General features: G+C 44.6%; 1 protein-coding gene across 1 annotated transcript in view; it reads right to left on the reverse strand.

Annotated features, from left to right (window-relative positions):
- pcbp4 (poly(rC) binding protein 4) overlaps window positions 1-17,078 on the reverse strand; it is a 197,838-nt gene that overhangs the window by 26,656 nt on the left and 154,104 nt on the right. Inside the window, exons 10-12 of the mRNA XM_087841137.1 lie at window positions 15,128-15,199; window positions 3,259-3,300; window positions 3,099-3,177 (exon numbers count right to left, since the gene is read on the reverse strand). Coding sequence (XP_087697263.1) covers window positions 3,099-3,177; window positions 3,259-3,300; window positions 15,128-15,199 — 193 coding nt within the window. The remainder of the gene's footprint in view (window positions 1-3,098; window positions 3,178-3,258; window positions 3,301-15,127; window positions 15,200-17,078) is intronic.

The following is a 17,078-nucleotide window of genomic DNA, read 5'->3' on the forward strand; positions in this document are numbered from 1 at the left end:
GGTTTTCCTGGGTCGCCTTTTGTTGTTATAATAAAGTGTCATTTTCTGCGAGCGCTTGAGTCTGCGTTTGGATCCTTTTGTGCACGCACGCCGCAGCGCACAACACTCTGGTCCTTTGTCCTCTTATATAGTTGCTGCTTTCCCTCCTTGAGGAACGTCAGAACCTGATTGGCTCCTCTGAAGAGGTGGAGGTGAGTTCTCTCCTTTGCTACAAAAACGGCATCTGTGACAAATTATTCAATTTCCTGAATTTAATTGTTTTAACGATGCCATCTCTGCGGTCTTATGATTAACGAGGCCGACACAATCAGCCGTTTGCTCAGTCACACCTTTGATTTCCACCTTTTAGTCGATTAGCGGAGCCGTTGTGCAGAGCGGCGTGGAGCCTCGCCGACGCAGCCAGAAATCTGCCGGCCAGGTTCGAGTACAGAGAGCCGCTCTGCAGTCGGCGTGTGAGCTCAGCTGGATGCTCCAAATCAAAGCCACCAGGCACAGATTGTAATTCAGCGCCGCGCTGCAGAACGAAGCTCGTGCAACATTCATTACATAATTATGCACCTGAAAAGTTCTCCCACAATAAGAGACGCAGACAGCAGAGAGAGCACATTTTTACAAACATCTCCGGTGTTTTTGATGAAGAGGATGATGAAACTCGACGTAATGACTTCTCCAAAATGAAAATAAGGTTTTTGAATAAATCTGCAGACTTTGACGTCTGTTTTCAGTCGAATGTGTGCAGACTGAACACGTATGCGTCTGCTGACAGCTCGTCTCTCTCGCGCTCACGTCACCAACATGCTGCGTGCACACGACGGTCAAATCTCTCAGAGGACCCAGAATCTCGAGTGGCTGTTTGAGGTTTTAGGCTCAGCTTTGCAGCAGTGTTATGGTTTTATTACAAGCTTTGTGCGACTGCATCAGTGAGCTGGGCTCTTAATTTCCTTTGCAATGACAGAGGGAACCATTATCACACTCTGACTCCCGAGTCTTTCACGCTCAGCCTCAGAGAGCAGACGTTATCGCGTCAGAGGGAGGTGGGAATCGTCTGCAGCACAGCACACATGGAGGCGTACAGATTAAAGGCAGTTCCTGTTAAATGCACGTTTTCCAGGAAGCTCAGCGGTTTGCAGTGTTTCAGGTTTCACTGAGCAGATCAGTCAATAATGAAACTACAGTGAGCACAAAAGCCTCTGTGGCTGTTTATTTCACAGATCACAAACCGCTCTGTGGCAACACAAACTTATTTTGTTAACCTCTCTGTGGAGTCTGATTTATTATACGGCATATTGAACTATTAATCTGAGCCGGACACCGAGACTGTGAGTCGCTCTTTGCGGGGGAAAAGAGATGTTAACGAGCAGATGGCTCTGAGGCGTAATATTTACTACAGGTATATGTTTACCTAACACAGATATCAGGTTTACACCGATCATACTTCTTTGTAATAAATCCAGCTAAAGCAGCTCCATCAGTGTGTGAGAGAAAAGCTCTTATATCAGAAGTTAATGATTCTTGGAAAGTGTTTGATCAGTAGATTAGTTTGTGGTAGACTCCGATCAGAAGAGAGTCGGGCTTAGGATGGAGGGGGAAGCCCCGGTGTCAGATAAAGAAGGATTATTTTGAACTGGGACTCATGCAAAGCTGCTCGAGTAGAATCCAAATATTGAGCTGGAAATAATAGGTTACCTGTAATTCCTTTGGACTGTCAGAACGTAAAACGTACAGCTTATTGCACCAGCAGCATCTGCTCTTATATAACTATCATTAGCTTACAGCTTTAAGTGTTTAAGGTATGTGCTAACTAAAAGTAAAGACAAGATGATAGTTTATTAAATTTTAATGAAATTTGCAGATTGTTTCGGTGAAGTTTAATAAACTCCTTGCTATCTAAAATATAACAGGACACCGGAGTAAATTCTCGAGCATCTCACACTTCTGATAATCAGCTGTCTGCTTGACGTTTATTCAGCTGTGTAAAAACTATAACTTTAATCTCAGCCAAACCGATTTACTCAGGAACAAATAAAACACTGAAAAAAGCCAAACAATAACATTTTTAAGTTATCTAAGTGACTTATATATCATGTTTAATCTGAGTAGCGAAAGACGGCGGTGGGTTTGAAAACGATTAGCGGGAGTCCGGTGTTCTCACGGCTCTAGTTAGCCTAGCCCCCGGCTAGCTATCGAGCTAGTGGCTAACAGACGTCTCCGAAAACGTCGGAGCGCTTTTGAAAATATGTGGTGTCTTGATAAACTGAGCAGATATTTGAGGTTTACACAGCTACATTCTCGCCTGAAAATATGTTAAACGTTTATTTTGTGACCCAGAAAGAATAATAAGAGTAATATTAAAACTAACTAGCTGCCGCCATTGTTGGAAACTGAGCTGGGCTGCGCTATGAATTCTGGGACACAGCTTCTTCTTCTGCGGGGTTTAACGGCAGCTGGCATCCTTGTACATGCAGTGCTGCCATCTTCTGTTTCAGTCCGTTATTACACTCTTAAATCCTACTACTTATTCCTGCGTCTTTTGTGATCTTACAAAGCTTCAAACGACGCGTCGACTATTAAATCAGTCGTCGACGATTTTGATAGTCGACTAATCGTGACTAGTCGACTAATTGTGGCAGCCCTACCCACAAGATATGAATAACCAACGTGTGTGTGTTTAGGAATGCAGTTTTTTGAGAGATGGAGGCACCTTATTTTAGATTCTTAGCATCTCTCGCTGTCAATAAAAGACTGAAATGCAGAATAAAGCAACTTTTTAAATCCTCCCTTTGTTACGGTTAAAATGAGGTTTGGGTCAGGATGAGGAGGAGGAAACGCATCGTGTCAGTGGGGCTCAGCTTCATTCCTCCTCCTACACCGTCCTCCCCAACTCGAAGTGTCTTGAGTGCGAGTGGCTTATAAAGCTCTGTGACAGCGACTCGGCTTCGATGCCGCTCACTGACTTCAATCGAAAGTTTTTCCCTCAGACAGCGATGAATGAAAACAAAGCGCTTTAAGGACGTTTGTTTGGCCAGAGAAGGAAACATGGACTCTTAGTAGAGTTTAAACTGTAGTTTGTGTGTGTGTGTGTGTGTGTGTGCACATACCAGGCAGTACTTGTGTAGCTGACTGGCTGATGGGGGCCAGGCCTTGCTGCTGCATCGACAACTGGTGCAGCTTTGCTAACTGACAGGAACAGAGATGGAAATCAGACAGAAACAAGCGATGATATCAAAGATGAGCAGAGTGAATAAAGCAGCTGTTTACCTCTGAGTGAGGAATGCCGTAGTGGCTCTGTACTGCATACGTCTGAAACAGAAAAATACACAAGTCAAGGTTCACGTTATCACCTCAGTATCCATCCAGCCTGGAGTTCATCATGAGTTTGATCAAAAGTACAACAGACAGACAAGAAAAGACAGGAGAGGCTTTAAAATGTGGGAAAGTTTGGTGCATTTAGAGCGATCAGACGTCTTCACTCTGATTAGTGAAAGCTGTAGATTAAGTTCTGCAGCAGCTGTGTTGAAACATATCGTGCATCATTTATGATTTTCCTTAAAAGTTGTAAGAAAATTGTAGCACTTTTTTTAAGGTCTCTCTTTGGAAATGAAGTATTTTCGCCGGCTTAGAAACGCTTCAGTATCTCAGCCGATGAGCTGGAGGTGATGGTCAAGGATGGGAAGGTTTGGACTTCTCTGCTGACCATGCTGGTTCCCCAACCTGGATAAGCAGCAGCTCCATACCTTCTGCATTTGATCCATCTTTTAGATCTCCATTCGTTGTCAAAGGCGACCGTGGTTCAGGGGGTTGAGGAGCTCATCTGTAACCAGAAGGTCGCTGGTTCGATCCCCCAGCTCTTTCTGTCCTTGGGCAAGACACTTTACCCTACCGCCTACCGGTGAGAGGGGCAGATGGCGCGAATGGCAGCCTCGCTTCTGTCAGTCACAGGGCAGCTGTGGCTACAACTGTGGTTTGCCTGCACCAGTGTGTGAATGAATAGTGGAATTGTAAAGCGCTTTATAAAAATCCATTATTATTATTATTAAAGTTGATAGTTTTGCCGTGATTATAAATTCCTTTGTTGCACGAGTTTCTGTATTTTCTGTGCCTGAAACCAAACCTTCACTCTCACCTGCGTCACCTTTTATTTTTAAATCCTTGAAGATTTTTAATATAGATACAGAGAAGCTTTTGCTCATAATAAAAAGCAGTTGATGAAAAACGTTGACATTTTCCAATCTCTCCGGAGCCCGTAAACCAATTCAAAGACCCCGAAAAGCCTGTCAGTTAAAGGTCTTTTCCTCCGTCTTCTGCGAGTACAGAGGGAAACGCCGTCAGGATTAATGCGTCGTGATGCTCGGAGTTACTGAAAACACGACTATGAAAGCGAGTTTCCCTCGATCATCCAGTCCGTGTTTTATCTGTCCAACATCAGGACTCGAGGAGTTTGCAGACGGCTTCCCAAATCCCTCACTGAACTTCAAAGAGGAGCAGCGCGTCCACAGGCGGAGCATGAGACGGCTGCAGGGGCGGCGGTGTGTGTGTGGATGCATTCGAGACACTCTGCAGAGACGCTTGTGTGTCTCCCTGAGGTTGACCAACCTTATATAAGAGATCTCAGACTGTGCTGCTGAACTCTTGACTCCTCTTGGCAGCACTCAGGGATGTGGAGGATCCACAGACTCTGATTCTATAAGAGTGATGGACCCGTGTGAGCTCTGCCTGGATGCTGTCACGTCTCTGCTTGATATTTATACACCGTTGTGAACCTGAAAGTCTACCAAATGCAAATGGTCCATGCGGGGTCCAACACGGAAAGCACCATATAAATATTTATGCATCATGAATGAGAGACGCAGCAGAAAGAGTCTGCTCCGAGCAGGAGACGACTGCAGAGAACGTCCGACTGACGCAACTTTGTTCCTCCTTTTAGGATGTCGGCGCCGATATTTAAGAAGCTCCTCAGTCAGCCGCCGATGCTCTGCTGGAGCGCTCCGTGGACGCCCACAGAGCCTCGTCCACGAACCTCGCTGTACACCAGAATAACTGCTGTAACCACGGTAACATGTTTCTCCAATCAGAAACAGTTTTTAGGAATAAAAGCTTATCTTTGGATGGGCATCATTTTTCTTCTGCTGTCTGAAGTTTAGGCGAGTTGAGGCTACAGATGGACTGAGTCACGTGACTCCATGCAAGCAGCTCATTGGTCAGTGTAGGAATACTTAAAAAATACAACATCGGACACAAAGGATGATATGAATCATATCTGTTATTAATCTCTGTCTCTCTTCCACAGCATGTCTTTATCCTGTCTTCCTTCTCTCACCCCAACCGGTCGCAGCAGATGGCCCCGCCCCTCCCTGAGCCTGGTTCTGCTGGAGGTTTCTTCCTGTTAAAAGGGAGTTTTTCCTTCCCACTGTCGCCAAAGTGCTGCTCATAGGGGGTCATATGATTGTTGGGTTTTTCTCTGTATCTATGAAGCGCCTTGAGGCGACTTTTGTTGTGATTTGGCGCTATATAAATAAAATTGAATTGAATTGAATTGAAAGGTACATTTGAAATGGACGTGTTATAGGTGTGTGCGTTAAGGCTGAGCAATTGGACGAACTTATTGACCATCGCCGATCTTTCTTTCACCCAGCAGTAAGCTTGCTAATAATGTTGTTTGAAGCTAAGAGAAGAAGTCAATGGAGAAAACGAATAGTGCTGCATTACATGATTAAATATTTCCGTCCTGAAAGCATGTGCTGCTCGACAAAAGTTTTCAGCACCTCGACAAATGGCTCCTTTTCCACGGTATGAAACGACATCACTTCCTTTGACAGATATTTAGAGACAGCCAGCGTGCACCTGGGGCCGTCCTTTTCATAGTTAACCGTTTTAGTAAAAGCACTTTGGATATTCTGCTGGTGAAAAGCTTTTCTTGAGCTTGTTGATGGAAAGCTGGTGATAGCCGAGCATGCTCAGCTGGACGGCGAACATTTAAATGCTCGTGCAAGTTAGTCGTGTTTGAGTTTGCTGCTGCTGTACGTCTGCACAGCAGCAGCTTTGCCTCTTTCATCCGGTTTAGCGCCAAAGAAATCCCAAACTGACGACTTTGGGGGGTTTTTGGCAACTAGTTCCTCCATGTTTGGACTTCTTTGTTCTAAATAAATAAATCAGTCCGTGCACGATTGCATTGCTTCGCCCATCAAAAAGTCACCTGCATGGATACATCACCTATCGTTGTTTCTTGGACAGATGAATGTTGGCTGGAAAAATCTGACATATCGCCCGACTTTAGGGCAACTGTAAGTCTTTGTAAAGCTATAGTCCTTTGTTTTTAGTAAAGACTCATTGTACTGAAGTGTATTAGTACTTATTGCACAAATGCAAATATGCTCACTACACCTCAAATACACAAATTACAACTGATGCTAGTCTCCCCCGCACAAACAGCCGGAGCCTCCAACTGCATGGAGGCAAATTAAGAGTAGCGCTGTGGTCACATCTTTCAAAGCTGTCAGCGCATCTTTCACATAATAATCCTGCTTTGCTTCAGGCTGTTTCAGAGCGTGAAGTTCAACCTGTGAGGAAAAAAAAGCTCCTCTGACAGCCGATCACTCACAAGCGGAGCAGTGACACCTGTCATCTCCAGTAAAGACAGCCAAGAGAGGGAAAGGTCACACCGGAGTAGACGCACGTTACTCGTCTAAATCTGATGGATCGTTGGAAGAAAGTGGGACGCAGCTCATTTCCACTGTGACGGGATACACTTCCTGTGCAATCACGCCACCTATTAGCTTATTTTACCGGTGAAGCGTTCCCGTTGAGGTGCAGGAACAGTCCCCTCAGTTATAAGGCAATGACGCTACAATCAGACGCAGTTTTTATTTTTCAGTGGGGACGACTCCGGCTTTCCAGTTCCACTGAGCGCTGAGGATCTAACGCACATCATCATGAAGGGAAACTCGACTAAAGTGTCTACGCGACTGGACTTCTTCAGTGCCAAGACTGTTTCTCAGATGAGAGGTGAAACATCTTTTCTTTCCAAGCTCCTTAGACTATGGACCTGCACAGAAACACTAAACTGTCTTCTTCTCTTTGAAGCTAAAATCTGACGATGGCACATTTTCTGGTAACATCTATGACCACACGGCACTCGGGAATCCAGATTTCACTGCTTTAAGCACCTCTTTTCCTGCGTTACCTGCATTTACTTAAAAGCTTCGTACTAATTTCCTCTAAAACTCGTTGTTTACTCTCACTGAAACATGCTTAATGCCACATCTCAAACACGTTATCACAGCTAATTATCCCACCGGAGAAATCCTCACAGCTGCAATCTCGAAATAAAGATTAACGTTTAATCCCAGAAATGACTCCATGACTACTGCAGACGAGTTTGTCACCAGAGCGAGAGACGCAATCATGATGTGACTCGTCACAAACGCAGTATACGAATCCTCTTCGTCTCTGTCACTGCCTCCTCTTCCTCTCTCTGCAGCCTTAATAATGAATTAAAGGCGTTAATCTCCTCACGCTGACACTGAACTCTGCATTAACCCTCCCTCCGTTTCTTCTTCCATCACAGCTCTTTTCTCTAAAACCTCTTCGTTTCAAACATTCCTTCACATCCTTTTCTGCGTCTTTCTTCGTACTCTCCTGCCATCTCCTCCCTACAGTCACGTGATGAGTACCTGGTTCTTCTGAATGATTTGTGGCCACATCTTAACCAGTAATGATCACTTTCTCTGATTAAAACAAATCAAGTCATGCTTTGCACTCTGCAGGACGAGTCCACAGTTACCGTTCAACTCTTTACTCTTTGGCGATTAAAACTTTGTAACTTTACTTTGACATCCTGCAGAAAACTCTGAAATAACGTGAGGACGGAGACGATTCAAGAGTTTCGGAGCTGCGACTGAGACTGTCCGGTCATTCGTACGAGCCAATCAGGAAGCTGCTGATCAGTGGACCTAACTGTCATGAGAGGAGTGTAAAAGATCTGATCGATCATCAATCACGTATGTAAGTAACAATATTCTGATAATATTCTTCACAGGAAAACTGACACTGATGTCACTCCTGATTGGCAAAAACACACCAAAGCAGAGCGACTGTGCCTCCGATGGTAGACATCTTTTTATCGATATGTTACCAAAAACATTTCTCTTCATTTCTCCTCCCCCAGTCTCCTCGTCTCACCCCCACCCCCCCACCTGTCACTTCATCCCTCCGTGTCTCCTCCCATCCGTCCCATGGAGCCTCCGCTAGCTAGTGTTGTTTGAACTGACGTTCCCAAGGCTGTGAGCCTGACAAACAATATGCATTCACACACACACACACACACACACACACACACACACACACACACACACACACACACACACACACACCCACCCCACTTAGCTATAGCTGGCGTGCAGGCCTGTCAGTGTGATGGAGTAAAGTGCTCTTCTGTTCTACTTCGCAGACTTGTGTTGTTTCTAGAGTCCTATTTGTCATCCTGTCTGTGAGCCACGCTGTCTCTGTGTCTCTGAGGACAAACAGCTGATCTGCAGCGAAGTCAGTGAGCTTAGTTTGGCTAACTTGGTCCATGTAAAGCTTTTATCCCATTTAACCTGTGTGTGTTGCTGCCAGCGTGGATCTGTCTCCACATCAGTGGCTCACAAAGATTCTCTGTTTTGGGTTCTGCTTCTTTATAATCGTCCGTTTACTTACTGCAGTTTTAGTACAAGCACACAGCCGGGACGATACACGAGAGCTGTGGCGAAGCTCCAACACAACAACGTGTCAAAGACGCTGTTTCAAAACATTTACAGGTAGTTTTACTTTCAGAACAACAGACATGCAGTTGGGGAGCGTCTGCTAGCTGTTGCTAGCTGTTGCTAGCTGTTGCTAGCTGTTGCTAGCTGTTGCTAGCTGTTGCTAGCTGTTGCTAGCTGTCAAAACCCTCCTTGTGACTGCTTTGGTCACTAACAGGTTGCCATGGTTACCTCTAGTTTATATGGAAGACGCAGGCTCATCTGCAAACATTTGCCACCTACTCGCTCAGCAAACGAAGAACGTGATGCCAACTGAAAACAGAGACGATTTCTCTTCAAAGTAAAAGTTGCTCCTTTTGAAATGTGTTGGTTTCAGGCTGAGGCCCGAGCTTTTACTTTGAAGGCAAACCTTCTCCACGTCCTGTCTGTGACGCGCTGCCGCTCGGTCGTTAGTTAGCAAAGCGAGTTGGTGTCTGTCATTCAAATTGCTGGTGATCAAAAACAATCACACAGAGCTCTTTTAGCTCCTCCCCCTTAACGCAAACTTTCTTCTGATTGGTTGCCCCTCACAAGCTCAAGGTCTGAACCACAGGTGGGCTGAGCTGCTGTTGTCTCGGCCTCCTGACACACTTATGGTTCATCAACTGTGACTTTCTTCTCAAGTTATTTCATTCACAAACGTGGGCGTCCAAGCTGAATAAATCCACTTTAATATCAGATTTAAACATTTCTTATAATGTGAATAAGACACGCAAAGAACAACAATGGTAAATTCTAACACACAACACGACCTGCTGAGTGACTTCATGCTTCGCGCTGATCCCAGGGACTTTATTCTAAATGTTTCACGGCTTAATTACGATTGATTTTGGCTTGAATCCTTTTCCCGATTAAGAAACAAGGAGATCATTCACCATTTGCTAAAGATGCAGCACTTTCACACCACCAGCAGTTTCTTCTGACTAAAATCTGAAAAACTGGATGTCGAGAAGCCCGAGAACATAAAAATGATATTTGAAAATAAAAAAACTCGACTAAATGAGCTGAGGGAACTCTCAATAACTCATTTATTCTGGTAATCATTTCAATTTACCTCGAGTCAGAAGAACATTTTACACTGAAGCAGCCGAGCTTGTTTTCACTCCATTCAGCTCAAACAAGAAAAGAGAAGTTCATCCCACTAAATTGCTTTTCCGAGGTTACCGTGTGTTTGTCTCCACGAGGTTTTCAGCTTTGTCGGGCAGACGCTGCCGACTGTGGATCTGGGTTTCAAAGGCAAAGGTGACGACATTTAAAAACGCTGAGAGGGGACGTGTGCATCTTTTATGAAGCCATGAGCCGCTGCAGTCACACCCTCAGATAATCACTCACAGAGGCTCTGCTGGATGAAAGAATTGTAAATGTAGAAGCAACGTGGCCCGAGGCCGCTTTTAAACCAACACGAGCAGCGATGGCGGCTTCAGCGTCTGGCTGAAGGACGTTTGGCTAATGACGGCGACACACGAGCCGCAACAAACTGACCTCAGACCCTTACGTCTAGTCTGAACACCCGCGCCCTTGACATGAAGCTATTTATGCACCAGCGCTCACCGGGGGAAAAACTCGTAGAAGAGGCGCAAAATTTCATCAGATTGTAGGTTTGATTTATGCACGAGAACACGTGAGATATCTGGATACACTTCAAGACGATAAGAAATTATGCTCAGATCAGTAAGTCACATAATTTCAGTTACAGTCACACAACAAACCCAAACACATTAAAGTGGATTTAACATAACTGCATAAAGCTGACCTGACCTACAGGCTGATGTACTGCCAGCTCGCAGACTATTCATCACGCTGTCCTAAAACAGCTTAGGAGAGATTAATGGCCAAAATCTGCTATCTGCTCACTTCCTGCACGGTGCAGGTGCTGTTAGCAAAACATAAAGTCAAGAATAACTTGAACTCCTGGGTCACGAGGCGGGTTCAACACATCCAGCAACAACGAGGCTCAGCGGTCAAACAAATACTGTTACTAAAAACGGTAAATAAGGTGAGGCGGGGAAAGGTGTGTTACAGTTACAAAGCCTGTCTGAAGGTCCTGAGCCTTCACACTGTCGTTAGAACAGACATTTACTCCATCAAATTAATATCACACCTGTGTTTTTAATCAAGGATAAATATAAAACTAGAATTCAAATCTATCCTCGGACTACTACAAATATGACATCAGGTCCAGAGCAGGAAATACAACTGTTTTAAAATTACTTGCAGCCAACGGGGAAAACAAAGAAACCCCCAAAACGATATTAACTCTGAGAAAGGCTCCGGTCCCGATGCGACCCCAATATGGATAAGCGGAAGAGAACGGATGGATGGATATATTAAATCTATAAAACCACATTTCTTGATCTTTCTTACTGATAAGAAGGACAGACAAAGCCTGTCTGTGCTCACAGGTCTGTAAAAGCAAACTGACTGGTCAGCAGACAACGATTTCACCCCCGCTGGTCTCTGATCTCAAACGCAGCCTGCTCTAGAGCAGGTTAGCTGCATAAGTTACCATGGTGATGTGCACGCAGGGTTAACCCTGAAGTCCTGAAACCCGCTTCGATGTAAAGACCTCTGCTTGCTCAGACAATGACCGCCGGTCGCGAGGCACCACTCATAATCTCCAGACCTCAACCTCAACCCCAATGGTGCTGCACTATTTCTTTTATTATTGTATGAATGAAGGCATCATGGTTATTATTAATACCTGTGTTTTTAAGGTATTTTGCTGGAGACGTGATATTTTCCTGTGAATGTGATTAAAATTGCGGCTTTGTTGCAGGCGAGCTGCTTTAACGTGCCAGACTGCAGGTGTGCGTCCGTCTCCTAGAAACGACATTTAATTGGAGCTAATGTGCATCAGCAAACGCTCTTTGAGGGAACTCGGTGATGTTTGCATCGAGTTTACGAGTAACTTAATGAAGGAATGTTGTTAATTAACATATCTGAGACTCCATTAGTGTCTCAGGGAAGTTTGTGGTACTCAACATATCCAGCACGTCCACACACCGTGGAGCTCTGTTCAGCACAGCTGTTATTGAGCATCAGAATAATGAGGCTGTATTGAGTGTTTGTGCTTTTGATAGCATCCCACCTGCTGTATGTTTTGCATTCATTAAGCCACTTTTAAGCCTGTTTGAGGACTGTGGACCTGATGGCAGCCCTCTAGGATACAAGCACATAAAAAATGAGCCGTGCATTCCCCAATCCATCCTCGCAATTATAGCCAACAGCCGTTTCACAGGCTCCTGCTTCGTTTGTGTTTCAGAGCAAACAATGAGTCGGGGAAAAACTCCTTAACGGATGAGTTTCCTGGGAGGTGAAAGCACCGAGAGCGAGTAGGCCGACCCCTCTCAGCTGTTAACGGCCATTAAATTCACCAGGAGGAGCTGCTCGGCATCCCCGCTCGTCTCTTTATCTTTCCCTCTCCTTCCCTGCACTTATTTTTTCCCGTCTCGTCACTTCTCTTTTCCTCCTCGATTCCGTGTTTTTCTTTGCCTGTTTTCTACTTTTTCTCCACGGCATTCATCTTCGCTCAGCCTTGGCTCTCGTGCGCCTGCATTTTGTTTGCTTTCAATGTGAAAAAGAAGATTCATGTTTGCTGAGCTCCTCTGTGCAGAGGTGTTAATCTGGCATCCTTGACCGCACTGACCATCTGTTTTTACGATGCCAGCGTCGGCTGCAGCGTGATTGAATTCAGGTCCTTTGGCTCGCTCCCGGCCCGAGGGAGGCGGTTGTTTACCTGCCTCGCACGACTGACCGAAACAAAAAGATCCATTGATTTAGAGCGAAAACTGAAACAAAGCGCTGGCGTGTGCTGGCGATGAACCATTTAAGCAAGAATCTGAATAAATAGGAGGCAAGCGTTTGCATTGTGTGGGGAATGAGGACCGAATGGGAAGAAGGGGTTTGATCTGCAAATTGAGTGCAGCTGAAAAACGACATAATTATCCTGAGAAACATTCGAGTTATGTGAACAGAATTATATAAAACAGCAAACTGAGGACTTTGCAAACAAAGACACTTGAAAGAGTTTTTCAGGAACTTGTATATTCTATGAACTTTTCTTTGAACTTTGTCAAATCTTTTACTTTAGTCAGATTTTTCTACTCCTACTACTTTCTTCTAGTATTTGCAGCCCAACCCAAGGGACTTTATATTTGTAAGGTCTTGATCCTCCAACGACAGGTCATCTCTCATGAGCAGCACTGGGTGCTGCAAAAGAAGCAGGCTCAGGGAGGGCCAGCCACCTCCCTCACACCACTGTATGTATTTTCAGTAGACGTCCTCCTAAAGATTGTGGGACACGGCTGCAGGTTCAACCGTGCAGAAACAGGATGAGCCCAAGAAAATGAACTCCAGCAGGCCACCGGTGTGAACGTCTCTAACCAAACAATCAGACTAGGGCTGCCACAAACGATTATTTTGATAGTTGACTAGTCACCGATTATTTTTGCGATTAGTCGACTAATCAGATCATCATCCATTGGACGTAAAACGTACAGCTTATTGCACCCGCAGCATCTGCTCTAACTATCATTAGCTTACAGCTTTAAGTGTTTAAGGTCTGTGCTAACTAAAAATAAAGACAAGATGATAGTTTATTAAATTTTAATGAAATTTGCAGATTGTTTTGGTGAAGTTTAATAAACTCCTTGCTATCTAAAATATAACAGGACACCGGAGTAAATTCTCCAGCATCTCACACTTCTGATAATCAGCTGTCTGCTTGACATTTATTCAGCTGTGTAAAAACTATAACTTTAATCTCAGCCAAACAGATTTACTCAGGAACAAATAAAATACCAAAAAAAGCCAAACAATAACATTTTTAAGTTATCTAAGTGACTTATATATCATGTTTAACCTGAGTAGCGAAAGACGGCGGTGGGTTTGAAAACGATTTGCCGGGAGTCCGGTGTTCTCACGGCTCTAGTGAGCCTAGCCCCCGGCTAGCTATCGAGCTAGTGGCTAACAGACGTCTCCGAAAACATCGGAGCCCTTTTGAAAATATGTGGTGTCTTGATAAACTGAGCAGATATTTGAGGTTTACACAGCTACATTCTCGCCTGAAAATATGTTAAACGTTTATTTTGTGACCCAGAAAGAATAATAAGAGTAATATTAAAACTAACTAGCTGCCGCCATTGTTGGAAACTGAGCTGGGCTGCGCTATGAATTCTGGGACACAGCTTCTTCTTCTTCGGGGTTTAACGGCAGCTGGCATCCTTGTACATGCAGTGCTGCCATCTTCTGTTTCAGTCCGTTATTACACTCTTAAATCCTACTACTTATTCCTGCGTCTTTTGTGATCTTACAAAGCTTCAAACAACGAGTCCACTATTAAATCAGTCGTCGACGATTTTGATAGTCGACTAATCGTGGCAGCCCTAAATCAGACACAGACTTCATGAAGGTGTGTCTTGTGTCTTGAGGGCCATCAGTAGACCCTGTGCTCACTGCCCGGGACTACAGAGCCCAGTTGGCCGTAGAATACCAGCAGTGGCAGGTCCACAGTAGATGCCCTGGGTTTCTCAGAAATGAGAACAGGTTCTTTCTGAGAACACGTGACACACGTGGAACGCTCTCATGGAGAACGTTATGATGTCTGTAAGATCGTTCAGAGTGTTTGGTGGTGGATCGGCGATGGTCATGGATGGACGCACAGACCTGTACAGGCCAGGCAGCAGCACCCTGACTGCCATCAGGTATGGCGCTGGTGCAGTGGGTCCTGGGTTCCTCCTGGTGTACGACATGTGGAGTGTGCAGGCAGTTCCTGGAGGATGAAGGAATCAATGCCACCGATGGCCCTCAGGCTCGTCTGATCTAAATCTAAATCCCCTTGGACGTCACCAGGTTGCCCCTCAGACTGTCCTGATCTAGGAGGACCTCCCCCAGGACACCGTTCATCGTATTAGGAGCGTGCGCCGCCATTTTCAGACAAGCATACAAGACAAGCACGTGGACAAACTGCTGAGTAGCGTTTCGAGTTGCTGCAGTGACTAGCCTGATGCATCATCTCTTTGATTTTCAGAGCTCTGCAGGTCCTTTCATTCCTAACGCTGAGTCCATATCAGTGCTGATAGATGTGTTTTCACATGTTCTCTAATCTTTTGAGCAGTGTATATATTTGTACTCGCAAAATGAAATCATTAAATTTTTACAAATGTTTGCAGGGCTTCTCATTACATCGTATAGTGAACACATTTCAGTCTGGAGCAGCTGACTGCAGCTCTAAACGTTTCCATCTTTCCAACCCAGCTTCCAGTCGAAGCGGCTCGTTGGTAGATGGAAACAAAGGCAGTGATGCAGTGACCTTTGACCCTCAACCCTTGCCCCCAGGCGGCCATACTCACTTGCTGCAGGTCCACTCCTCCCTGTGCCACTGAGAACAGGGGGTGAGAGCCAAAGTCTGAAGCCTCGAACACCTTCAGCCGGCACAGAGAGACACAAGCAGAGTCAACGCCACGGTTAGAGCTCAGAACTGATCAAACATGAACAACCTGGAGACTGCAGAGCGGCTCGATCCTTTATTGCCACAGCTGTTCGACGTACAGCTAAACCTGTGTGAGGCATGCAGCGTGGACACTGTTACACACTAATGTCAAGCTGGTTCAAATCTCCCCAGAAATTAAAGTAATGCACCTCATGAGACTATTAAAGGAACTGAAACTGATCCCAGCTTTTACCATATAAACAAACAATTATTATTACTTATGAAAGCGTTATACCAACAATGTCTCACTAACTGTAAAAGCAGCAATAATTGTGTTAATTTAATAAGAAAAATGTGGCCGAGTGTCCTTAAAAACAACTAGAAGATTTTCTTCATCGTGTGAAGAAGAGCAGTGTTACTCAGCTGATTACATAAGTGTTTCTTCTGCTGCTGCAGGAGCTCAGAGTCATTGTGTATTTATTTGTAAGACATTTTGAAAAGCAAAGGTAAAGACAGGAAAGACCAGATGCACAGAACAAGTAACAAAAACAGGTTTTCCATGTGATTCTGCAACGAGAAGCAGAAATCAGTAATAAACGATCAAGAGTTCATTTAGTTTCCCATTTACTGCTAGATGAGAAGATGAGAAGATGAAGTGGAGCAGAATAAATACTTTATCATTCTCTGAGGGAAAACTGCCACACGGCAGCGTGATGCCAAAGGTGTGCCGATGCTGTCGGACCGCTGAGACAGTCTCCAAAGGCCAAACTGCCTGGAGATGCACTGAAACGACTCGTTTTAGTTATTAGTAAAGAAAGTCTGTTTGTCTTTTCCACGCACAGGAAAATTCAAGGTGCAAGAGGCATAAATGATGTACAAAGACATCTTTGTGTAAACGACAAATCACAGAGAAGCAATTTGAGTGCAGAAATCTGCATCAGTCTTGTTTTTATAGCCCCCCCCCTCCCCCCACACTAACGGCCGGCTCAAGGTGGCGACGATGAAAACCAGAGAAGCAACACATGAAACGGAACAGCGACGTCACGCTTTAGTGGCGTGTGCGATCGCCCAACTAGACGTTTAAATGTTACTCCTCTGCTACGCAGCACTAATAGCGCCATTTGTTTAAAATATTAATATTTCACGCCAGCTAATGATTGGTTCTTGGCTCTTATACAGCGCCCCGGCCTCTTTCTGTTGTAAATGAGGTGGAAAGTGAAGCAGATGGTTCTGCAGTACTAATGTCATGTAGACTGTAGTGAAATAAAGTGGCATGTACTGAAGCGTTGACGCGTCCCGCACACGCATGTGTACAAAACAACCAAAAACGCTGCAGTCTGAGATTCTGTCTGTTACTCACAGCTCCACACTTTTAAACGTGTTTGGTTATTGAAGGCTGTGATTAATGGAGTATTTGTAAAATGATTTGATTCCATTATTCTCAAATTTTTTTTACAACTAATCTTGATTTTTCCATCTAATTTAATCACCTGGTAAATGAACCGTCTCTGTCTTTGTTTTTATTATTCGTTCCTTGTTAAAAGGGATGTTTTTCCTCTCTACTGTTAGCTTGTTGGGCTTCCATCATTTTTGTCTTTGCAGGTATAAAAAATAAAACTGAATGAACGTAATGTTGTGACCGGAGGTCCGACAAGCTAATCTTAGGCTACGTTCACACTGCAGGTGAAAGCGCATCAAATCCGATTTTTTTGACCCTCTGCGACCATCTATCCGATCATGGTGTGACAGTGTGAACGGCACAAATCTGATATTTTCAAATCTGATCTGGGTCACTTTCATATGTGGTGCTGAATCCGATACATATCTGATGTTTTAGAAAGCTGCTGTTTGATGGTCATGTCGCATTAAAT

The sequence above is a fragment of the Neolamprologus brichardi genome, chromosome 5 (genome assembly GCF_056152115.1).
Source record: "Neolamprologus brichardi isolate AB-2024 chromosome 5, ASM5615211v1, whole genome shotgun sequence".
NCBI classification, from domain to species: Eukaryota; Metazoa; Chordata; class Actinopteri; order Cichliformes; family Cichlidae; genus Neolamprologus; species Neolamprologus brichardi.